Genomic DNA, 26455 nt, shown 5'->3' with positions numbered 1-26455 from the left:
AACAGAAGTGTTGTTCACTTCAACAGTATTGTTGTTCTCTTCAACAGAAGTGTTGTTAACATCAACAGTATTGCTGTTCTAATCAACACTATTGTTGTTCTCTTTAACAGAAGTGTTGTTCACTTCAACAGTATTGTTGTTCTCTTCAACAGAAGTGTTGTTCACTTCAACAGTATTGTTGTTCACTTCAACAGAAGTGTTGTTAACTTCAACAGTATTGTTGTTCTTATCAACGATTGTTGTTCTCATCAACGATTGTTGTTCTCATCAACATTATTGTGTTGTTCTCATCAACGATTGTTGTTCTCATCAACAGTATTGTTGTTTTCATCAACAGTATTGTTGTGCACTTCAACAGTATTGTTGTTTTACTCAACAGTATTGTTGTTCCCATCAATAGTATTGTTGTTCTTATCAACAGTAGTTTTGCTCTCATCAACAGTATTGTGTTGTTCTCATCAACAGTATTGTGTTGTTCTATTCAACAGTATTGTTGTTCTCATCAACAGTATTGTTGTTCACTTCAACAGTATTGTTGTTCTATTCAATAGTATTGTTGTTCTCAGCAACAGTAGTGTTGTTCTCATCAACAGTATTGTTGTTCTCATCAACATTATTGTTGTTCTCATCAACAGTAGTGTTGTTCTTATTAACAGTATTGTGTTGTTCTATTCAACAGTATTGCTGTTCTCATCAACAGTAGTGTTGTTCTTATCAACAGTATTGTGTTGTTCTATTCAACATTATTGTTGTTCTCATCAACAGTAGTGTTGTTCTCATCAACAGTATTGTGTTGTTCTATTCAACAGTATTGTTGTTCTTATCAACAGTATTGTGTTGTTCTTATCAACAGTAATGTCTTGTTCTATTCAACAGTATTCTGTTGTTCTCATCAACAGTATTGTTGTTCTATTCAACAGTATTGCTGTTCTCATCAACAGTATTGTTGTTCTCGTCAACAGCAGTGTTGTTCTTATCAACAGTATTGTGTTGTTCTCATCAACAGTATTGTTGTTCTCATCAACAGTATTGTTGTTCTTATCAACAGTAGTGTTGTTCTATTCAACAGTATTGTTTTGTTTTTATCAGCAGTATTGTGTTGTTCTATTCAACAGCAGTGTTGTTCTATTCAATAGTAGTGTTGTTCTTATCAACAGTATTGTGTTGTTCTATTCAACAGTATTGTGTTGTTCTATTCAACAGTAGTGTTATTCTCATCAACAGCAGTGTTGTTCTTATCAACAGTATTGTGTTGTTCTCATCAACAGTATTGTTGTTCTTATCAACAGTAGTGTTGTTCTATTCAACAGTATTGTTTTGTTCTTATCAGCAGTATTGTGTTGTCCTATTCAACAGCAGTGTTGTTCTATTCAACAGTAGTGTTGTTCTTATCAACAGTATTGTGTTGTTCTCATCAACAGTATTGTTGTTCACTTCAACAGTATTGTTGTTTTACTCAACAATATTGTTGTTCTTAACAACAGTATTGTTGTTCTCATCAACAGTATTGTTGTTCTCATCAACAGTATTGTTGTTCTTATCAACAGTAGTGTTGTTCTATTCAACAGTATTGTTTTGTTTTTATCAGCAGTATTGTGTTGTTCTATTCAACAGCAGTGGTGTTCTATTCAATAGTAGTGTTGTTCTTATCAGCAGTATTGTGTTGTTCTATTCAACCGCAGTGTTGTTCTATTCAATAGTAGTGTTGTTCTTATCAACAGTATTGTTGTTCTATTCAACAGTAGTGTTATTCTCATCAACAGTATTGTGTTGTTCTTATCAACAGTATTGTGTTGTTCTATTCAACAGTAGTGTTATTCTCTTTAATACTAGTAGTATTGTTGTTAACTTCGACAGTTGTGTTTATTCATACAAATAGTCAGCATTCCACTACTGTAGACAATTAATATCAGATGTGGCCAGAGCGCTATCTTATGAGGAGTATTGCGTATAGTTTACCTGTCTGACTTTTCTGTGGGAAACGGGCATTCCGTCAATAAATATTTATATATTCGTCAATAAGTCCAGATATCTGAACAAATAAATACTGATAGTTAATCGTTATGCCATTATAGAAGACGTATTTACTGTTCAATCTAAGTAACATTTCATTTTATAGAACAACGGTTAATCATCCATTTTTGTAGAGTTTACGTTTGGCAGAAAGGTGAGCTTTATAAAACTGTGAAATATCTTTTTCTGTTCATTGCAAAAGGTGTGCAATGAAAGGTATCCAATTTTACTTTCCGATTTGTTCATTTTTTTGCAGACTTGTATTGAATAAGCAGATTTTGCTACAGTATATATTATAGCAAGGTAATGTCGAATAGGGCGTCGAAACCGATCACTAGCCTGTAAGATTCCACTGCTTTGATTCTAGAGCATTTGTATAAAAAAAACTCCAGCGGCTAGCTTCCTGGAAAAGGGAAGGTAAGTAGGATTGTTTCACGAAGACATTACTACCACACGGCGCACACACCTGGCTCATAATCATATTAGTTCATTAAAGCACATCAAAAACAAGAATCCAGTTCTTATGTTAAAACAAATCCTCCTTAATGATTCTATACTTCTTGTTAGAAAAAGAAGAAAAAAAGTATACAAATACACACAATGATATCCGAACAAAACATGCTGAGTTAAATCGTTAATGGTTAGATAACAATATGACAAGATCTGCTTATGTGTGTAAAGGGTTATATTATTGATATAGACACAGCACTAACGTATGGTTATACCTCATGATTCCATACAATAAATTAACAAAGACTTTTGTGATTAATGAAAATCGTTAGTACTGCTGACATGAGAAATGAAGAAAGATATAACCCAGTAGAGCCTCAGGTAATTCTCAGTGGAAACAAACAGCATTCAGTACACCTGTTTGGGATGGTTAACGCAAAGTTATATATAAGTAAGTTTGAATTATATACGCGACACCCAATATATTTTTCTTGAGAGTAGATAAACTACATACATAACTTGTTCTATAGTTGGGTGCCGTTTACTAACTAACAGCTTCATATATCTTATGGATGGTGGTAGTCGGACACAGGATGTATTGTGTGGTATATTTATGAGTTGATTATTATCATACATGTAAACTGAACCTATATTCATACGTAGCTGTATTGGTGCCTGTTTTGATGGACAAGAGGGTAAGGTGAACCTTCGAATTAACAGATGCTATAACTGATAAAGCTTGCCGAGTAATGTATAAAAGACTGACCCAGTAATTCAATCGCCTGAAGAAACATTTATTTGATATATATTTTCCAAAGCTTCTTAAAATACTTTTTAAAAAGCTAAAAAAACAACCTTAAATATTCACACAAAACATCTTTACTGAACGAAATACCCACTAAGCAAGCGTTCGAAAAACATCCTTATATCACGTATTCTCTCATGTCAGGATTAGAATATATATAAGTTTGGAATTTGCCCTAGTATATAAAAGTTATTTCACCGAATTTTTGTTTCGTTTCCTTTTTTTCTTATACCAAGCCTGTCAAGCCTGGTAAGTCATGACTACATATTGTATACCGGGAAAGTTTCGCCTAATCAATTATTTGCCATTCATTGGTAATATCTCTGTTCGCCCAGTCAATTATTTGCCATTCATTGATCATATTCCTGTTCGTCCCGTCATTTGTTTTCCCTTCATTGGTAATATCTCTGTTTGCCAAGTCAATTATTTGCCATTCATTGATAATATTCCTGTTCGTCCCGTCAATTGTTTTCCCTTCATTGGTAATATCTCTGTTCGCCCAGTAAATTATTTGCCATTCATTGATAATATTCCTGTTCGTCCCGTCATTTGTTTTCCCTTCATTGGTAATATCTCTGTTTGCCCAGTCAATTATTTGCCATTCATTGATAATATTCCTGTTCGTCCCGTCAATTGTTTTCCCTTCATTGATAATATCTCTGTTTGCCCAGTAAATTATTTGCCCTTCATTGGTAATATTCCTGTTCGCCCAGTAAATTATTTGCCTTTCATTGGTAGTATTCCTGTTCGCCCAGTCAATTATTTGCCCTTCATTGATAATATTTCTGTTCGCCCCGTCATTTATTTGCCCTGGATTGGTAATATTCCTGTTCGCCCAGTCAATTATTTGCCCTTCATTGGTAATATCCCTGTTCATCCAGACAATTTTTTGCCCTTCATTGGTAATTCCCTATTTGCCCAGTCAATTATTTGCCCTTGATTGGTAATATCTCTGTTCGCCCAGTCAATTATTTGCCCTTCATTGGTAATATCCCTGTTCGCCCAGTCAATTACTTGCCCTTCATTGGTAATTTCCCTGTTCGCTAAGTCAACTGTTCGCCCTTCATTGATAATATCCCTGTTCACCAAGTCAATTATTTGCCCTTCATTGGTAATATCCCTGTTCGCCCAGTCAATTATTTGCCCTTCATTGGTAATATCCCTGTTCGCCCAGTCAATTATTTGCCCTTCATTGGTAATATCCCTGTTCGCCCAGTCAATTATTTGCCCTTCATTGGTAATATCCCTGTTCGCCCAGTCAATTATTTGCCCTTCATTGGTAATATCCCTGTTCGCCCAGTCAATTATTTTCCCTTCATTGGTAATATCCCTGTCCGCCCAGTCAATTATTTGTCCTTTATTGGTAATATCCCTGTTCGCCCAGTCGATTATTTACCCTTGATTGGTAATATTCCTGTTCGCCCAGTCAATTATTTGCCCTTCATTGATAATATTCCTGTTCGCCCCGTCATTTATTTGCCCTGGATTGGTAATATTCCTGTTCGCCCAGTCAATTATTTGCCCTTCATTGGTAATATCCCTGTTCATCCAGACAATTTTTTGCCCTTCATTGGTAATTCCCTATTTGCCCAGTCAATTATTTGCCCTTGATTGGTAATATCTCTGTTCGCCCAGTCAATTATTTGCCCTTCATTGGTAATATCCCTGTTCGCCCAGTCAATTACTTGCCCTTCATTGGTAATTTCCCTGTTCGCTAAGTCAACTGTTCGCCCTTCATTGATAATATCCCTGTTCACCAAGTCAATTATTTGCCCTTCATTGGTAATATCCCTGTTCGCCCAGTCAATTATTTGCCCTTCATTGGTAATATCCCTGTTCGCCCAGTCAATTATTTGCCCTTCATTGGTAATATCCCTGTTCGCCCAGTCAATTATTTGCCCTTCATTGGTAATATCCCTGTTCGCCCAGTCAATTATTTTCCCTTCATTGGTAATATCCCTGTCCGCCCAGTCAATTATTTGTCCTTTATTGGTAATATCCCTGTTCGCCCAGTCGATTATTTACCCTTGATTGGTAATATTCCTGTTCGCCCAGTCAATTATTTGCCCTTCATTGATAATATTCCTGTTCGCCCCGTCATTTATTTGCCCTGGATTGGTAATATTCCTGTTCGCCCAGTCAATTATTTGCCCTTCATTGGTAATATCCCTGTTCATCCAGACAATTTTTTGCCCTTCATTGGTAATTCCCTATTTGCCCAGTCAATTATTTGCCCTTGATTGGTAATATCTCTGTTCGCCCAGTCAATTATTTGCCCTTCATTGGTAATATCCCTGTTCGCCCAGTCAATTACTTGCCCTTCATTGGTAATTTCCCTGTTCGCTAAGTCAACTGTTCGCCCTTCATTGATAATATCCCTGTTCACCAAGTCAATTATTTGCCCTTCATTGGTAATATCCCTGTTCGCCCAGTCAATTATTTTCCCTTCATTGGTAATATCCCTGTCCGCCCAGTCAATTATTTGTCCTTTATTGGTAATATCCCTGTTCGCCCAGTCGATTATTTACCCTTGATTGGTAATATTCCTGTTCGCCCAGTCAATTATTTGCCCTTCATTGATAATATTCCTGTTCGCCCCGTCATTTATTTGCCCTGGATTGGTAATATTCCTGTTCGCCCAGTCAATTATTTGCCCTTCATTGGTAATATCCCTGTTCATCCAGACAATTTTTTGCCCTTCATTGGTAATTCCCTATTTGCCCAGTCAATTATTTGCCCTTGATTGGTAATATCTCTGTTCGCCCAGTCAATTATTTGCCCTTCATTGGTAATATCCCTGTTCGCCCAGTCAATTACTTGCCCTTCATTGGTAATTTCCCTGTTCGCTAAGTCAACTGTTCGCCCTTCATTGATAATATCCCTGTTCACCAAGTCAATTATTTGCCCTTCATTGGTAATATCCCTGTTCGCCCAGTCAATTATTTTCCCTTCATTGGTAATATCCCTGTCCGCCCAGTCAATTATTTGTCCTTTATTGGTAATATCCCTGTTCGCCCAGTCGATTATTTACCCTTGATTGGTAATATTCCTGTTCGCCCAGTCAATTATTTGCCCTTCATTGATAATATTCCTGTTCGCCCCGTCATTTATTTGCCCTGGATTGGTAATATTCCTGTTCGCCCAGTCAATTATTTGCCCTTCATTGGTAATATCCCTGTTCATCCAGACAATTTTTTGCCCTTCATTGGTAATTCCCTATTTGCCCAGTCAATTATTTGCCCTTGATTGGTAATATCTCTGTTCGCCCAGTCAATTATTTGCCCTTCATTGGTAATATCCCTGTTCGCCCAGTCAATTACTTGCCCTTCATTGGTAATTTCCCTGTTCGCTAAGTCAACTGTTCGCCCTTCATTGATAATATCCCTGTTCACCAAGTCAATTATTTGCCCTTCATTGGTAATATCCCTGTTCGCCCAGTCAATTATTTTCCCTTCATTGGTAATATCCCTGTCCGCCCAGTCAATTATTTGTCCTTTATTGGTAATATCCCTGTTCGCCCAGTCGATTATTTACCCTTGATTGGTAATATTCCTGTTCGCCCAGTCAATTATTTGCCCTTCATTGATAATATTCCTGTTCGCCCCGTCATTTATTTGCCCTGGATTGGTAATATTCCTGTTCGCCCAGTCAATTATTTGCCCTTCATTGGTAATATCCCTGTTCATCCAGACAATTTTTTGCCCTTCATTGGTAATTCCCTATTTGCCCAGTCAATTATTTGCCCTTGATTGGTAATATCTCTGTTCGCCCAGTCAATTATTTGCCCTTCATTGGTAATATCCCTGTTCGCCCAGTCAATTACTTGCCCTTCATTGGTAATTTCCCTGTTCGCTAAGTCAACTGTTCGCCCTTCATTGATAATATCCCTGTTCACCAAGTCAATTATTTGCCCTTCATTGGTAATATCCCTGTTCGCCCAGTCAATTATTTTCCCTTCATTGGTAATATCCCTGTCCGCCCAGTCAATTATTTGTCCTTTATTGGTAATATCCCTGTTCGCCCAGTCGATTATTTACCCTTGATTGGTAATATTCCTGTTCGCCCAGTCAATTATTTGCCCTTCATTGATAATATTCCTGTTCGCCCCGTCATTTATTTGCCCTGGATTGGTAATATTCCTGTTCGCCCAGTCAATTATTTGCCCTTCATTGGTAATATCCCTGTTCATCCAGACAATTTTTTGCCCTTCATTGGTAATTCCCTATTTGCCCAGTCAATTATTTGCCCTTGATTGGTAATATCTCTGTTCGCCCAGTCAATTATTTGCCCTTCATTGGTAATATCCCTGTTCGCCCAGTCAATTACTTGCCCTTCATTGGTAATTTCCCTGTTCGCTAAGTCAACTGTTCGCCCTTCATTGATAATATCCCTGTTCACCAAGTCAATTATTTGCCCTTCATTGGTAATATCCCTGTTCGCCCAGTCAATTATTTTCCCTTCATTGGTAATATCCCTGTCCGCCCAGTCAATTATTTGTCCTTTATTGGTAATATCCCTGTTCGCCCAGTCGATTATTTACCCTTGATTGGTAATATTCCTGTTCGCCCAGTCAATTATTTGCCCTTCATTGATAATATTCCTGTTCGCCCCGTCATTTATTTGCCCTGGATTGGTAATATTCCTGTTCGCCCAGTCAATTATTTGCCCTTCATTGGTAATATCCCTGTTCATCCAGACAATTTTTTGCCCTTCATTGGTAATTCCCTATTTGCCCAGTCAATTATTTGCCCTTGATTGGTAATATCTCTGTTCGCCCAGTCAATTATTTGCCCTTCATTGGTAATATCCCTGTTCGCCCAGTCAATTACTTGCCCTTCATTGGTAATTTCCCTGTTCGCTAAGTCAACTGTTCGCCCTTCATTGATAATATCCCTGTTCACCAAGTCAATTATTTGCCCTTCATTGGTAATATCCCTGTTCGCCCAGTCAATTATTTTCCCTTCATTGGTAATATCCCTGTCCGCCCAGTCAATTATTTGTCCTTTATTGGTAATATCCCTGTTCGCCCAGTCGATTATTTACCCTTGATTGGTAATATTCCTGTTCGCCCAGTCAATTATTTGCCCTTCATTGATAATATTCCTGTTCGCCCCGTCATTTATTTGCCCTGGATTGGTAATATTCCTGTTCGCCCAGTCAATTATTTGCCCTTCATTGGTAATATCCCTGTTCATCCAGACAATTTTTTGCCCTTCATTGGTAATTCCCTATTTGCCCAGTCAATTATTTGCCCTTGATTGGTAATATCTCTGTTCGCCCAGTCAATTATTTGCCCTTCATTGGTAATATCCCTGTTCGCCCAGTCAATTACTTGCCCTTCATTGGTAATTTCCCTGTTCGCTAAGTCAACTGTTCGCCCTTCATTGATAATATCCCTGTTCACCAAGTCAATTATTTGCCCTTCATTGGTAATATCCCTGTTCGCCCAGTCAATTATTTTCCCTTCATTGGTAATATCCCTGTCCGCCCAGTCAATTATTTGTCCTTTATTGGTAATATCCCTGTTCGCCCAGTCGATTATTTACCCTTGATTGGTAATATTCCTGTTCGCCCAGTCAATTATTTGCCCTTCATTGATAATATTCCTGTTCGCCCCGTCATTTATTTGCCCTGGATTGGTAATATTCCTGTTCGCCCAGTCAATTATTTGCCCTTCATTGGTAATATCCCTGTTCATCCAGACAATTTTTTGCCCTTCATTGGTAATTCCCTATTTGCCCAGTCAATTATTTGCCCTTGATTGGTAATATCTCTGTTCGCCCAGTCAATTATTTGCCCTTCATTGGTAATATCCCTGTTCGCCCAGTCAATTACTTGCCCTTCATTGGTAATTTCCCTGTTCGCTAAGTCAACTGTTCGCCCTTCATTGATAATATCCCTGTTCACCAAGTCAATTATTTGCCCTTCATTGGTAATATCCCTGTTCGCCCAGTCAATTATTTTCCCTTCATTGGTAATATCCCTGTTCGCCCAGTCAATTATTTGTCCTTCATTGGTAATATCCCTGTTCGCCCAGTCAATTATTTGCCCTTCATTGGTAATATTCCTGTTCGCCCAGTCAATTATTTTCCCTTCATTGGTAATATCCCTGTTCGCCCAGTCAATTATTTGTCCTTCATTGGTAATATCCCTGTTCGCCCAGTCAATTATTTGCCCTTTATTGGTAATATTCCTGTTCGCCCAGTCAATTATTTTCCCTTCATTGGTAATATCCCTGTTCGCCCAGTCAATTATTTGTCCTTCATTGGTAATATCCCTGTTCGCCCAGTCAATTATTTGCCCTTCATTGGTAATATCCCTGTCCGCCCGGTCAATTATTTGTCCTTTAATGGTAATATCCCTGTTCGCCCAGTCGATTATTTACCCTTGATTGGTAATATTCCTGTTCGCCCAGTCAATTATTTGCCCTTTATTGATAATATTCCTGTTCGCCCCGTCATTTATTTGCCCTGGATTGGTAATATCCCTGTCCGCCCGGTCAATTATTTGTCTTTCATTGGTAATATCCCTGTCCGCCCGGTCAATTATTTTCCCTTCATTGGTAATATCCCTGTTCGCCCAGTCGATTATTTTCCCTTGATTGGTAATATTCCTGTTCGCCTAGTCAATTATTTGCCCTTCATTGATAATATTCATGTTCGCCCCGTCATTTATTTGCCCTGCATTGGTAATATCCCTGTCCGCCCGGTCAATGATTTGTCTTTCATTGGTAATATCCCTGTTCGCCCAGTCAATTATTTGTCCTTCATTGGTAATATCCCTGTCCACCCGGTCAATTATTTGCCTTTCATTGGTAATATCCCTGTCCGCCCGGTCAATTATTTGTCCTTTATTGGTAATATCCCTGTTCGCCCAGTGGATTATTTACCCTTGATTGGTAATATTCCTGTTCGCCCAGTCAATTATTTCCCCTTGATTGGTAATATTCCTGTTCCTGCATTGGTAATATCCCTGTTCACCCTTCATTGGTAATATCTCTGTTCGCCCAGTCAATTATTTGCCCTTCATTGGTAATATCCCTGTTCATTCAGACAATTGTTTGCCCTTCATTGGTAATTCCCTATTTGTCCAGTCAATTATTTACCCTTGATTGGTAATATTCCTGTTTGCCCAGTCAATTACTTGCCCTTCATTGGTAATTTCCTCATTGGTAATATCCCTGTTCGCCCAGTCAATTATTTGCCCTTTATTGGTAATATCCTAATATCCCTGTCCGCCCGGTCAATTATTTGCCCTTCATTGATAATATTCCTGTTCGCCCCGTCATTTATTTGCCCTGGATTGGTAATATCCCTGTCCGCCCAGTCAATTATTTGCCCTCCATTGGTAATATCCCTGTTCATTCAGACAATTGTTTGCCCCTCATTGGTAATTCCCTATTTGTCCAGTCAATTATTTGCCCTTGATTCGTAATTCCCTATTTGCCCTGTCAGTTATTTGCCCTTTATTGGTAATATCCCTGTTCGCCCAGTCAATTATTTGCCCTTCATTGGTAATATTCCTGTTCGCCCAGTCAATTATTTGCCCTTGATTCGTAATTCCCTATTTGCCCTGTCAGTTAATTTCCCTTAATTGGTAATATCTCTGTTCGCCCAGTCAATTATTTGTCCTTTTCCCTGTTCGCCCAGTCAATTATTTGCCCTTGATTCGTAATTCCCTATTTGCCCTGTCAGTTAATTTCCCTTCATTGGCAATATCTCTGTTCGCCCAGTCAATTATTTGTCCTTTTCCCTGTTCGCCCAGTCAATTATTTGCCCTTGATTCGTAATTCCCTATTTGCCCTGTCAGTTAATTTCCCTTCATTGGTAATATCTCTGTTCGCCCAGTCAATTATTTGTCCTTTATTGGTAATATCCCTGTTCGCCCAGTCGATTATTTACCCTTGATTGGTATTATTCCTGTTCGCCCAGTCAATGCTTTTCCCTTCATAGGTAATATCCCTGTTCGCCCAGTCAATTATTTTCCCTCCATTGGTAATATCCCTGTTCGCCCAGTCAATTATTTGTCCTTTATTGGTAATATCCCTGTTCGCCCAGTCAATTATTTGTCCTTTTCCCTGTTCGCCCAGTCAATTATTTGTCCTTTGTTGGTAATATCCCTGTTCGCCCAGTCGATTATTTACGCTTGATTGGTATTATTCCTGTTCGCCCAGTCAATGCTTTCCCCTTCATAGGTAATATCCCTGTTCGCCCAGTCAATTATTTGCCCTTCATTGGTAATATCCCTGTTCGCCCAGGCAATCATTTGCCCTTCATTGGTAATATCTCTGTTCGCTAAGTCAATTCTTTGCCCTTCATTGATAATATCCCTGTTCACCAAACCAATTTTTTGCCCTTGATTGGTAATTCCCTATTTGCCCAGTCAATTATTTGCCCTTCATTGGTAATATCTCTGTTCGCCCAGTCAATTATTTGCCCTTCATTTGTAATATCCCTGTTCGCCCCGTCATTTATTTGCCCTTGATTGGTAATATCCCTGTTCCCCCAATCAATTATTTGCCCTTCATTGGTAATATCCCTGTTCACCAAGTCAATTTTTTGCCCTTGATTGGTAATTCCCTATTTGCCCAGTCAATTATTTGCCCTTCATTGGTAATATCCCTGTTCACCCCGTCAATTATTTGCCCTTGATTGGTAATATCTCTGTTCGCCCAGTTAATTATTTGCCCTTCATTGGTTATATTTCTGTTCGCCCAATCAAATATTTGCCCTTGATTGGTAATATCCCTGTTCACCAAGTCAATTATTTGCCCTCCTTTGGTAATACGTTCGCCATTGTAATTTCGCCCTTTGCATGTAAGGACAAAACAGCTGTATGATGCAGTATGATTATTTTTGCCTAACTGTGTCTATTACCAAATTTAAGAAGTGCAATAGCCTTTGCGTCTTTCTACATGTATACAGGTTATGTTGTTAATAATTTTCGCTGTCGTGATAAAATTGCCTTCAAAATAGGCGAAAGGTAGATTCATGCAAAAAAATCCCGGTAAACAATACTTCACATAAAAAATATGCTAATTATCCAGAAATAAAATATGACTATGTGTTTCAGATATCTTGCTCACAAACAACTATGGAGTTGGATGGCATTGTAATGAAACAACCGGTTGGTATGTATCTATTAAGTTTACATAGACGGTAATGCTAATAAGGTTTCGTGGAACAAAGTATGAAAACATTTATACAGAATCCAAAACAGATACGTAATGAATATGGACTAGTTAGGGCTCCGTATCGGAGATACGGGTGCCCTATAGTAATCACTCTGTCTGTCTGTCTGTCTGTCTGTCCGTCCACAAATTTTGTTTTTGGCTGATAACTTTAGTATTTATTGACCGATGTACATGAAACTTTGCCAAGATGTTCAGTTCACAAAAATACACATTGTTGTTCAGAACTTAACACAGAGTCAACTGACCTTAGGTCCAGGTTACAGGGTCCAAAGGGTCAAGGTCAATTTTTGTATTTTTCACTGATAAACATTTTGTTATGATATTAAGAAGCAAAGTTGGTCGGAATTAAAGAATAAGTCAACTGACCAAAGATCAGGGTCACTGGGTTAATGGTCAAGGTCATTTGGGTCCAAAGGTCAAAGACAAAGTGGATCTCTGACTTTGACCCTGGCTCTTGATGGATGAGGTACATTATGTATATAAGGTGAAATAAAACAAATCAAAGCTAACAAATGAGTATTGTACCGGTATTTACATTTCTGTTAGCCCAGCAAATATGGAGGTAGAAGGAAACAAGACTCACATCATAGTAAATGTAAAATGTATATTTTGCTTCCTTGCGATTCTTTTTGAAGTCCAAATGTCAAACGTCAAACTCAGCTATAAGGGCAAATTGCTTCTTGATGATTATGGGGGGGATATATTGCCACAAGACGGGGCCCTTACTGACCTGTCAGTGTTCTAGTTAAACAGCATTTCGACGGCTAAACCTATACTTTCTAATATGTTCAAGACCTCTTTACTTAGGAATTAAAAAAATCTTGTAGTTCAATTTATCTAGATCATTAATATATAGATATCAATTATTTTATTTCAACATACATTTATTTTGATTTTGATTTTTGCAAATTTATCAAAGATGAATTAATTAATCTATCAGCATATCAGGTATTTTAAAAATAGAATATTTTATCACATATTACATTTTTTAATATATTACATTTTTTTAAAATATTCTTCGTTTAAACATGTATATTCTTTTTTGAACATCTTCTAATTTTATCGCCGTCAATATCAAGTCAGATTATGCATGAAGGACATATGTGTTGGAAGATCAATTTGTATAATCGTGAGAATATAAGTAGTCTGTAAGACACAAGGTTATTTATGATGAAGAAAAACTATCCGAACCAGTTATCATGGAGGAATTTAAGCAAGCTGCAGTAATAATAACTAACCCTATATTTAGAAAACGAAATTGATAAACTAAAACTGTAAACAATGACTCACAAACTACCTTTGATTGGTTGGATTGCCTAACTTACAAACATACACAGTTTTAGTGCTATTTTTATATATGTAACATTTTCAACATGTATCATTCCAGCCACCAATGAAAGCACTATTAATGCTTTGGACTACTTGGCAAATCTGGATTTCGTAAAGATCCGGCAAAAAGTGGACATAGCTGAACGTAAGTACCACACGACATACCAATGCGCAATAGCCTGGGAAATCTCGTTATTATATTGGTCGATTGAGAACTATGTGTCATCTCAGCTCGATCTATTACCATAAGTAAAACAACGACCCTCGCTTATCTGCCTTTATGTGTGAATGCCCCCGTTTACTGTCAATCCGTTATATCCCCATTCGCTATGCTCTGTGAAATACCAACTGGCATACCCTGGATAAGTATTTCCATTCATGGTTCGACACCGATAATTAAACGACCCAAGTCTAATACAGGTATTTTATGAATGGGTTCAAAGTATTACTGACTGTACCTGTTATTTTGCTCTAATATCAGAAAACGTCAATTATAAACATTACCAGCCGTGTTAAAGAGACACGTCAATCAGCTACAGTGAGATGACCCTATTATGTTCATATTTTGAAGGGAATTATAGGTTTATAGATAAACATCCTTTATACAGTAACACCATACTTCATAAACTTAATTACCTAAGTGATCCATTAAATCATGTTTAATTCACTTCTTCTGAACATTTATGGAAACTTATGAACAACTTTGTGTTTACTATCTGAAGGCATACTTTCAATTTTAAAAACTATATATTTCCAATGATACAAAAGCACGTGAAGAGATATAAATATTCTTGTGTATATCTCTGTAGGCGATCACTTCCCTGTAAAGGTGTATAACATGAAATGTTCGTTGTGTATAAATATTCGTGCTTTCTATTGAACCACGAAAATACTTGCAACGAATTTGAATGATATACGTGTATACAATTTGTTAATATAGGATATCCACGAAAGGTTTGTGCCACGAATAGATTTAAATGTCTTCAAACCACGAAGGAAAGTATCCGCCAACATTTCGTGTTATACAGTCGTGTTTAGTTTTAAAAGAGATTAGAACATCTTCGTGTATATTATCTTGAGGTGATAGTTTTTAATCCCTGCATTTTTTTTTATCAGTTTTAACAATTACGTACGTATTAATATTTACCGATTTAATGTTGTATCAATGATCAATATATCCAATGGTATTCCGTCTTTTGCGTATTGCAGAGTTATCTTCTCTTGGGAGCAGGCATTGATTATTACGTCACTTGTTTGTGAGAATAACGTCATCAATTTTTGAGTTAACGACGTAATTTTCTCACACAGACCAATGACGTAACAATCAATACCTGCTCCCAAGAGAAGATAACTCTGCAACACGCAAAGACGGAATATGACACCCTTACATACGTTCTTTATCTTAATTGTTTCAGTCATAACACCATGGGAGGTACAAAATCGATACGAAGTGTGCGATGCTAACGACAGAGTCTTCATAACCGTCACAGAAGGTAGAGTAGTCACGTGATCAGAAAATACGGTACTGAAGTCACGTGATCAGGATGTATTGTACTATAGTCACATGATAAGTCAATCGGGAACCGTCGGCACTTTCCGTAAACGAGAAAATAAAAGTGCCGACGGTTCCCGATTGATGATAAGTAGGTATGGCAGTGTAGTTTTGTGATCAGTATCTCAAAGGGTTTTATGAAGAGGTATGCTACAGTAACTTGTCATGTGAAGGTGAACAGGAAAAACATGTGGGAAATTGTTATTGATAGATTAATGCCAATAACTATATTAAGTAATAAGTGGCTCTTTCAAATTTTATCAATTCGTTCTGAGAAAATTCGTGAACATTTAAAATTTCAATCAGATTGGGGAATATTTTACTCCTTTTGTAGCACTGTAAAAGTGGCATCTTTGCAGGATTATAGAATTAACGATTTTTGCGGTATACATTTTTTCCGCAAAAATGTACAACCTGTGAACTTACTGAAAAAATAATCCTCTCTTCCCTTAGAACTTTCTGTTATGTCACTAGAATATATCTTGTGATATTAACAGACTAGTTAATCACAAAAATATCATTTTTACTGAACACTAATGTTAAAGACACCAAAACCATGCTTTGTTATTGGTAGATACAGATTTTTTAATGCTACTGTTATCAAATTGATTTCTATTTGTCTTTGTCGATTATGAGATGAATGAGGTACATGTTAGCGCTGTGACAGTTTGTTGTAAATCTCAAAAAACTAATCATGCAATTATGCTCTGTCAATACGTCAACTCTTTGGTGTTAAATGTTTAATTACTTTCCCTATCTTTACAAGTATGAGGCTACTGTATGATTTACGTTAATTTAATAGACGACTTTAACCTTTACTAATGTAAAGAGTCGAGTCTCGGAAATTTCTCCAAGCAAAAGAAACTCGGTTAAGAGTTTGTGATTTTTTAAAATATTAAAACAGAAATCAGTCAAACGTATCACATGTATGAGCTACATGTAGCTAGATGATTGATGACTGGATAAACAAAAGACGGCTTTACATATGACCTTTATAACCTTTGCAGAATCAGCCACATGCCAGCGAGTGTTCTGCACCGCAAGTCAAAGATCGCTTGTGCTCCATATCCAGGATATAAGCGGCCAGGTAAGACATCTATTTATAGATATTGTTTTATATTTGAAATGTAAGCAATACAACCATCTTCTGAATCATCTTTAAAATACCTTTAAGAGAAACTGCTTTATTATAAATACTTCAAGAAAATACCACATTGTTAACAAACCCGTAAGAACCCGTATGTGTTCCGAAAGAGTAAGCGTATTCTTCATTGGCTACAAACCTTCGTAATACCACCTCATTAAACTGAGAATTAGGGAAGTGGAAACTTAACAACAAAGTACACTGATGAGCATTATCAAATATATCGATCTTCATATCACCCTAGAGACTGAGGTGTTTCCTGATGGCAACCGTCAAACGTGTTCATAATCGTCACTGTGCTGCGTGTCCCAAAACCTTGATTATTAAGATAGTTCCTACGTAAACTACATATAGTAACCATAGCGGTGTTTATATCTATTATCCTAATGGTAAACTGATGCATCGAGTATTCACTATAGGGGACTAGTAGGCTTTCGAAAATAGCACTGCTGTATACTACTTGTTTACATGAGGAGACTACTGTGTAGCCGACACAGCGCAGATTTTGTCTTTTCCTCTATGCCTTTTTATGCAGAACCTGTCTCTATGTAGGCAAAACATTAAATAATGTGACGTTTTATTAATGCATACTGCACACTCCCCTTTAATTTCATTTTGGATATAACTAGCTTGGCCGGGCAAGAGAACTATCGCTGGCCAAATAGCTCAGTTGGTTAGAGTGACCGACCGTATTTTGGTATGGGGTGCAGGGTTCGAATCATATCGTTTCGGTTCCGTTGCAGCTTGTTTTCCTCTCAGAACACTATCGCTAATGTTTTTGTTTGTTTGATCTTTATTTATACATTTATATGTTCACATGCTTTCCGCATGGTTTGGTTTCTTGTTCAGAAATTCGTAATCAAAACTATAGTCATATCAGTAAACGGTTGTTCATTCCTTGTACATTTATATTTGCTACAGCAAACCTATTTTCGACCGGTTTTATTATATTTATTGTTTCGCAGCAGTCTCCTCGCACCTCTGGTTGACCAGTTGTCATACAAATTTGGCTGGAAGCCATGCGGACTTTAAACATATAACAAAAAAATTGTTGTCTTGTCTTTTTTCAGGAGCTTGCCCAAATTAAGAAAGACTTCAAATGCTGCGCAGGAGGAAGTGTGTGTGCTAAAGCTGACTGTTGCGCAATGGAGATGTTTGTCGAACGACCCGTCGGTCAACCAATAGCACATGTGAGACAAATGTAAGTAACTGTACATTGATGTCGAACTGCCAGGAATGTGAGAATACCTAGAATTATATTGGTCAAATTTCAGAAAATCTGAATATATCTGAATAACAAGGTTAAACTTGTACTTTATGTGTGAACGGTATTGTCTGGTCTAATGAAAAACAGCGTGAATATGTATTAAAATACTGTAGTCGTAAAATTACATGCAATGTGAATGTGTGTATAAATATCATGATCTGATTACCGAATTTAATTGTGTAAACCAAATTCCGATAACGTCCATCGTATATGAGCATGCTTGCTTATCATGGTCTGGTTGTATGCAATGTGTGAGTATGTATGGCATATTTATGTATGTCATGGTCTACTGAGACATAGTGTGAATGTGAATGTATGAATACTTAAGGATTAAATCCGATTCTGTTGAGGTTCATTGGACATAAACCTAAATGGGTCTTGAAGCAAATTCAGTGAACTGCGAATATCAAATTTCACATTTCCAAAAAACAAATTGAGGTTTTATTAAAAAAATAACCCACAAAACAGCAGGATTCAAATCTTGTATTTACATTACGTGTGATTTCGATAATCCTAAAATATTAGACTTTTGCAACCCTGAGCAACGAAAGTTGCAAAACCATGTGACGACCTCATTCACTTTGGAACCTCCTCCTGATAATATAAATCTTTCATAGCCTTTGTAAATTATATAACCTTTGTATGTACAGGACAAGTACACTGTTAAAATGACATTTATGTAAACAATAGCCAAAAACCTTTACTTAAACGATTCAAACCGATTTTCCTATGTTGTCATGACTACCCGTTTTTTGGTAGGTTTTACTGTTGTTTCCCCAAGTTCCACGTGTTTGATGGGTATGGTAAACAAGTATTTGAAATGACGGGGCCATGTTGTCCATGCCAGGGACCCGGATGTTATGATGATTTAGAGTATCCGGTAGGTACTTCCATTTCTCAAAATAGCAAGATATTGTTTAATTACAAAATCAAAAGTGTAAAATATGCTGATAATCATAGCACTATTCTACTAACAAAAATGTTTATTCATGTTTCCCATATTTCCCCATCGCGACATCTGCTTTATGGTAAATGCTTTGGTAATTTGGAAATATATATAACATTTCCCACAGTTGAGCAATTCTGGGGGATCGGATTCCGGTGCCAAGGTGACGAAGATCTGGGATGGAGCTGGACGGGCATGTTGTACAAACGCAAACACGTTTGGCATTCACTGTAAGTATAAACTATTGATATCCAACCAACACTAAATGAATACCATAAAATGATCAACAGAAAAATACGACAGCTAAAACACTTTATATATGAGTAAAGGATAAACAGCTAAAACAGATACACAGTCACTGTATATATGAGCATATACAATGACTAAATATATGAGCATGCACAGTGAGTAAAGGATCTGATAGCTAAAACAGAAACATTGTATATATAAGAATGTACATCGTGGAAAAGATCTGACAGCTAAAACGGATACAATGTATATATGAGCATGTACAATGAGTAAAACCCTTCAAGGTGTTTTTAGTAGAATTATACTTATTCACTTCTATTGATTTATATTTTATATATCAATCTGAACTTTTCATATTTTTCTATAACATGTTTTTAGTAATTGAACTGATGAAAAGAGTTTCATGATGAAAATAATGATGAAAAATGATATTTTGTTATTCCGTCAGTACAAATACAGTCACAAAGAGTAAAAACAACATAAAAGCATCGTGATTTTAAACGTGACGTCATGATCGAATTAAGACACATCATATCACCAATTGAGCTCTTTACCAAAACCCACTTTACTGTTCCACTCCTTAATCATCGAACTTTAGCGATGATGCAAAACTTTATACTTAATTAAGAACGTTCAAATTTATCCTCCGTTTTTCCAGTTGTGAGTTAGTTTGCCGATCATGCCTATCTCGTATATAATATAAAATATAAACAACTTTTTTTTATGTTAGTTCCTGCCAACATGGATGTTCAAAAGAAACTTTCCCTTTTTGGAGCAGTATTTGTGCTGGTAAGTAATACGTATGCTGATTTTATACACTCTTATTCTTCGTCCCATATTCGTTCAAGTGTATTCTGATTTGTGTATCAAAGGATTGGTGACAATTTTGGCCTTCTAGTACCTATCATCGATAAGTAATATTTATTTTGTATATATACCTTTGGGTTATGCCGTCATAATATGACATAAACTGATTAAGGTCAGCTTGGAGACAATTCCAAGACATGAGGGAGTAAAGTTGGGGAACAAAACCACAAATGGTCCCGTTTTACACTTTCATAATAATTTTAATGTTTTGTGTAAACATAAGCTGCACATAATACAACGACGGAAAAAGGTAGCACATAGTTGGCAGGAAAGTCACTGTGGCCTTGTAATATTGGCTTTTATTATATGCATGAACATTTCTCGCAATCACATTGGTCGGATCAGATACACGTGACCAGTCCTCAAAAACTCATGTAGACTGGTTATCCGGTGAATATCGATTTCTAAATATAGCCTACATGGAAATCCCCCGGAACCTGTCGTAGCGCATGCGCAGTTAGACCGAAACGCCATCTGTCAGACGATAAATAGAAGATGGCTGTTGGCGAACTTTTCTCCTCCGTTACATCAGACAATTTCCAAAACCATTTGGGGATAAAGATGCTGTTAACATAAAAAAGGCCATTGAACACGCAGTGCATGTCCTCCATGCTTATCTGAAGAAAAAGAACCTAGACGATGTCTTCGAAAGATACGATGCTGAAATGTTGCATTCAAACCTGGCTAAATCGCGTACAAAAATCAGAACCTTGAGTTTTGTTTTGTTTTATTTTATTGTTGAAGCATATAATAAAACAGTTAAGGGCTTTTGTGCTGGTAAATATGATGTTATATGAACCTGAAAGAGTGGTATTGACCGAGGCGAACCAGCACAAACGTCCATAATTGTATAATATGTCATCGATTCTCTCTACAAATGCACTTATCGGTGATAGCATGGAATTAGATTAGTTATAGATCTAAGTCCGTGGTGATAGCAACCAGAAGGCCAAAATTGACATCCATTTTTTTTTTCATTCTGAAAAATTAAACACGTACTCTTTTTGTCTGTTTTCTTTTGGGAAGAGAGTTATTCCTTCGTTTAAAAAACACATTATAGATCAGTTCACATCTCTTCACTACACAGTAATTTGATATATTTAAAGTGAAAAAAGATTATAGAATATCATTATGTATTTCTCTATTTTAAAGGATTACTTCATGTTTGAGAGTAATGACAACGAGTGATCACAGGAGGATGTATGGATCTTGCAGTCCGCTAGTATGGAGATGTATCATCTTCAGCAACTGAATAGCGGGACGTTCTCTCGTATGGAGGTTTTATCTACGCTGTGAAAAGATGATTTTATTTCCATCTTTCGCAAACATGTTGTTCCAACTTGTTTTTGTATTGTATACATGTGTTAACAGTATTACCAAAGCAAAATGTATGCTTTTCAAAACACAGACTTTATTTCTGAAACTTCAATAGTTTAACGAAGAATCTCATTACGTGGAACCGAGACGGCTGTCACTCCTCAGGGTGAATACCAATATGTCTGACGCCGGAGTAGGATGAATAAGCTGATGTATGTGTTCGTATTAACAACGCACCTGTGAATATTTCAATTTCTCATCCGGACCTTCAGTTTGTATTAAATGGAGCCTAATAAAAGAGGGATAACTTATAAATTTGTAAAAAACATTCACCACTCTGATATTAATCCATACATCTTTTTCCAGTGCCTTCTTGATTAAGGTTTTGTTCTAAGAATATTCTTGGTATTTCTTATAGGGTGTCTGAAAATAATATTATTAAACAATACCAAATCAAATCTGGAACAAACACAGTTCTCAACAAACGTGATTTATTTCAGAAAACAATAATGGCTCGGAAACAATCTACACTGCGAAATCTCAACATTTCATACCTGTACTTTTCTGGATCATACGTCGAATTTCGCTTACACCTAATGGTAAAAAAAACACACGTGTTGCTGGAACTATAAACCAAGTCAGGGGCCATTATTCTGTTTTCATGGTGCAAAAAAACCTCATTGGAAATAGGTTTTTCCGAGACAATCGTTCCCGTGTACAGTGGTTAGTGATGGTTAGATGTTTAATTTCAAAACCTCAGTTAACGCTTTTTCCGAAATATTTTTTAAATATTGAAATCGATGTCAATTGAAAGATATTTCAAAATAAAAAATGTGGTATCTGCATTGACTCTTTGGTAACCAACTTTTAGATATTTAAGTCTTGCTGGAAATATGTATAAACAACTAACTATGTATTGGTTCAATAACAGAAATATTTCTAAAATATTGAACAACATTTTTATTTAAGACAGTTCATCCAGCTGTCAAAACATATATAGTATACATGATATATATTATGTGCATTGTAACAGTTTTGCGTGTATAATCATCGTCTGTTGTTAAAATTACTTATCAATTAAACATTGACTATAACAAATATTGTTTAAGTTATTGTGTTACACCACAATTTGATAGCTTGGTTTTAACGTAGTACAGTTCCTTCGAGGCTGTTTATTCTCTTACCCTGGACTGGTGTACCCGCACTTTTACCAGTGTTAGATTAATATAATCTTTCACCCCCTTGGGGGTGAGACGGGGTAATCTCAACCCGAGGGGGAAGATTCTTAAGTTGTCAAACACGAGGCTTGCATACTTTTTTTCAGCTTAAGAATCTTACCCCGAGGGTTGAGATCACCCTGTCTCACTCCCAAGGGGGGGAATGATTATTTTTCTCTTACCCTGTTTACCCTCTTATGTATTTTATGGAGACGTTACATCAATGCAAGACAATGTTGATGTGATGCGGCTGAATTGTCGACGTGACGTCATTGTATTGTTGCCGTGACGTCATGGTATTGTTGCTATGACGTCATACAATTGTTGAGAACGTGCAAAGAACACGTGTAGCTTGTCTCAACCCTATGGTGAGATAAGAAAATCTCACACCGGTCAAATGGTGGATATCCCTGTCCTGGGTAAGATAATTCTTTGTCTCACCTTAGGGTGGGGGGATTCCCCTATTCATAACAATGGCATGACGTCACTTCAACAATACAATGACATCACGTCAACAATCCATCAACGTCACGTCAACCCTGAATTTGCCATGTAACGTTATCATTACATTGTGTATATGATACACAATGGGAGAACAGGGTAAGAGAAAAAGAATCATTCACCCCAAGGTGGTGAAAGATTCTATTATTCTCTTACCCTGGAAAGGAGTATCCGAAGTTTTCCTGGTTTGAGATGTCCTTGTCTCACCCTAGCCATAACAATTGTATGACGTCGTGTCGAAAACACAGTATCGTCATGCGAACAACGCATTAACATCACGTCAATAATGCATTGGGCCTGTAACGTTAACATTGAATGATAAATATGACAGTGTCAGCTGGGTAAGAGAACTATAGATTTTCACACTATGTTTTCAGGGTAGATTTATAGCTATCAAACTTGTAACTAACGTTGGTAGTTTTCTGGAAGCTAAGATTACGGTGACATATCATTTTTTCATTACTTAATTTTTGAGATTCTTGTTCTTAGTATTTATTATATACTGTCTAAAAATAATTATTGTATACAAACAGAAAAATAATCGCCGTTCCAAAGGAGGCAATTTTGATATTGGATTCACGTGCAGTCAACGATGCTGTCTTACCAAAACGAGGTCGGAACCATTCCTTATGAATGACCTTTGCGGTTAATAAGAAAAAAGACAATTTATTATTTAAATATATAATACCTGTCTGCAAACGCTATTTTATTTCCTACCTATAAAAATATTTTTGACTGATGAAATTTTTCGAAAGAGAAGTATTAGTTACTCATGCTTTTGTATGAATATCGTTCCGAACAGATATAACTAATGAGAATGTTTCGTTTGTATTTTGTTACTTAACTTCAGAAGATCCCTTATAAATACGTATTATCACTTGCCTTCCTAGTTGCTCAACCAAACCATTATTCAAACTAGCTACATGTACCATTGTAATACAAGAATTATGCGTAATTAGATGTCTCGCCTGTCCCCACTTTGAGCATAAGATTCATTGTGTCAAGCATTGCAAGTTTGAGCCGAATTTCGGAATTTTACATTTTATAAACAAGTTTGGCAATACATCAACATGGAGGCATAAAAGGAACAAGTGCGACTTGTAATGGGAGCCGGCCATTACATACATGTATGTCGCCCCCTATTCATAAGCAAATGTAAATAGGAGAATGGATCTCGCAGTGCCATAATACACGTACATACCAAATTTGAGCGAAATCAAAATATATGTGAATTTCGACCAATCATGCAGAAGCCAGTATACAACGACCACCTTGTTAGATCAGGAAATGGATGCTGCGGTTGAGTTCACACTGCAAATATACACTTACATACCGATTTGTAGCGAAATAAAAAAAAAACTGAATTTCGACCAATCAGAAGCCAATATACTGTGGCCATTTTGTTAAATCAGAAAACGGATGTTGCGGCAGTTCGGAGTGACAAAATACACCCACTTAAAAAATTTGAGCGAAATCGAATAATATCTTAATTTCGACCAATCAGAAGCCAGTATACTGCGGCCATGTTGCTGTCTTATTCTGTTGAAACATTGACGTTGTAACCCTAAAGATGGTACTGATTATCCCAACTTACAGTCTAAGTATAATCCTTAGTGCAACACTTTAAATGTTTGAGATACAGCATATACCACACAGCTAAAGGCAAACGCTTTACATTAAGGAAGATGCTGTTAAAGTCACTTGACCGCGAAATGTAGGCCACATTCAACATATCATGCATGGTAATCCATGGGTTATAAATATAAGACGCGTGTATGGTCCTAGTTTGGTTGGTCTAGCACTTATACTTTTTGAGAAACAGAGCTAAATGCAAAAACTTAACATTGATGAAGATGCTGTCAGAGTCAATGGACCGTGAAATATAGGCCACATTCAGCATAGGATGCATGATTTGAAATACACTATGTCTCAAATAACTACAGTCCAAGTTGAGTTAGTTACACTTTTACTTTTTGAGATACAGCATGAAACACACAGCTAAACGCAAAAACTTAACATTGATGAAGATGCTGTCAAAGTCACTGGACCGCGAAATATAGGGAACATTCAGCATAGGATGAACGGAATACAGTCCAAGTTTATTTAGTCCAACACTTTCACTTTTTGAGATACAGCATCAATCATACAGCTAAACGCAAAATAATAACATTGATGACGATGCTGTCAAAGTCACTGGACCGCGAAATGTAGGGCACATTCAGCAAATAATGCATGGATTGAGATCAAGTATGTAAGACGCATGTATGATCCTAGTTTGGTTGGTCTAGCACTTATACTTTTTGAGAAAAAGAGCTTAACGCAAAAACTTAAGGTTGACGTCGCCACCGGAAAAGTAAAACCCAAGTTCCGCCTCCGCGACAACAATCGCAGGCGAGACAAAAACCGAAAGGTATATTTGGAATATTAAAAAGATCGCTTGATTAATCTTGACCATTTTCTTCTTAAACAAATGTTCATTCTATCAGAACTTTTGACTTTTTCACTCTTAGCCATACTTCGTACAATTTACCAGACTACAGGAAAACCTTTGTTTTTGTAACTATAAGAGATAAAAAAAAAGAGCACAACAATGTCCTAAGGATGAAATCGTAGCAATTTACCAGTTCCAGGTTGGCAATATCTTTGTTGAGTTCGGTGTCAGGATTTTCTTGCAGATCGTAGACATTCCTCATATTAGACTGAGGTTCAGCACAGCTAGCAACAAAAACCTTGCCAATTCCCTTAATTGTCCGTTGATATATCACAAAGATTTGTGTTTTCTGTTATTAACAAGACATCTATTTACCACATCGATCAGATATACCCCCATGAACTTGATATCAAGGACACTAGACTCTCCTGCTTTAGGTACTTTCCTCGATCGCTTCTCACAACATGACCGACAGTAACGGCTCACTACTAAGCTGTACGATAAGCGTGGCGATTTCAATTTTTAGATCGAGAACTTTCCCTTCCTCACTAGTAGCATCCCTACATCTTGAACCCTAGGGTGTTTACATGTCGCAGTGTATTCGTTACTAAAGGAATTGACCAGAAAATCATTATTGTCGTGAAAATTGACGATAAAGGACCGACAAACATACATCATAAGGTTTCCAAAGATAGGTAAATGAAGATTGTGAAAAAGTGTCATAGTCGCAATTATGATCCCTTGGAAAATTGCTCATTCGCATTGGTGTGCCTTGTTGTTGCTTTTCAACTGACCCGATTTCAGGTATAAGAACGTGATATTATTTTGATTTGATGTTTAAGTTTAAAAGATGGGTGTCATCAATGAATCAGAAGACGCTTACCCTTCCGGAATACCTGGCTTTATACTTTATCAAGGGTCTCTTTGTAAACATTTCCTTTGTTCACATTTGCTTTAATTTTATGGATTTGAAGTTCGAAGTGCATAGTGTTACTTTTTGTTAACACTTTGATATACTCTTGTTGTTTTTCGCTGTGCTATCAAAGGCAGAAAATACACACACCACGCAATCACTGTGTTAACGGCTAAATGAGCTGACAAATCTCCAAGCAAATGAAACATTTCCACAACACCTTACACAATTAACTATCCTACACAGATTATAGCCACGTAT

The 26455-nt window shown here is 36.9% G+C and overlaps 1 protein-coding gene across 2 annotated transcripts in view; it reads left to right on the top strand.

The window, feature by feature from the left end:
- LOC110448234 (phospholipid scramblase 1-like) overlaps window positions 1–22215 on the top strand; it is a 29994-nt gene extending 7779 nt beyond the window's left edge. For both annotated transcript variants that reach the window (XM_021494384.1, XM_021494385.1), the window contains exons 2-10: window positions 12341–12398; window positions 13849–13935; window positions 15206–15283; window positions 16350–16429; window positions 17557–17687; window positions 18513–18633; window positions 18827–18929; window positions 19679–19737; window positions 20968–22215. In XM_021494384.1, the coding sequence (XP_021350059.1) occupies window positions 12341–12398; window positions 13849–13935; window positions 15206–15283; window positions 16350–16429; window positions 17557–17687; window positions 18513–18633; window positions 18827–18929; window positions 19679–19737; window positions 20968–21003 (753 nt within the window). In that variant the 3' untranslated portion in view covers window positions 21004–22215. The remainder of the gene's footprint in view (window positions 1–12340; window positions 12399–13848; window positions 13936–15205; window positions 15284–16349; window positions 16430–17556; window positions 17688–18512; window positions 18634–18826; window positions 18930–19678; window positions 19738–20967) is intronic.
- Window positions 22216–26455: the final 4240 nt, after the last annotated feature.

This window comes from Mizuhopecten yessoensis, unplaced genomic scaffold (assembly GCF_002113885.1).
Source record: "Mizuhopecten yessoensis strain PY_sf001 unplaced genomic scaffold, ASM211388v2 scaffold3961, whole genome shotgun sequence".
NCBI classification, from domain to species: domain Eukaryota; kingdom Metazoa; phylum Mollusca; class Bivalvia; order Pectinida; family Pectinidae; genus Mizuhopecten; species Mizuhopecten yessoensis.
This window is presented reverse-complemented; position numbering and strand designations above follow the sequence as displayed.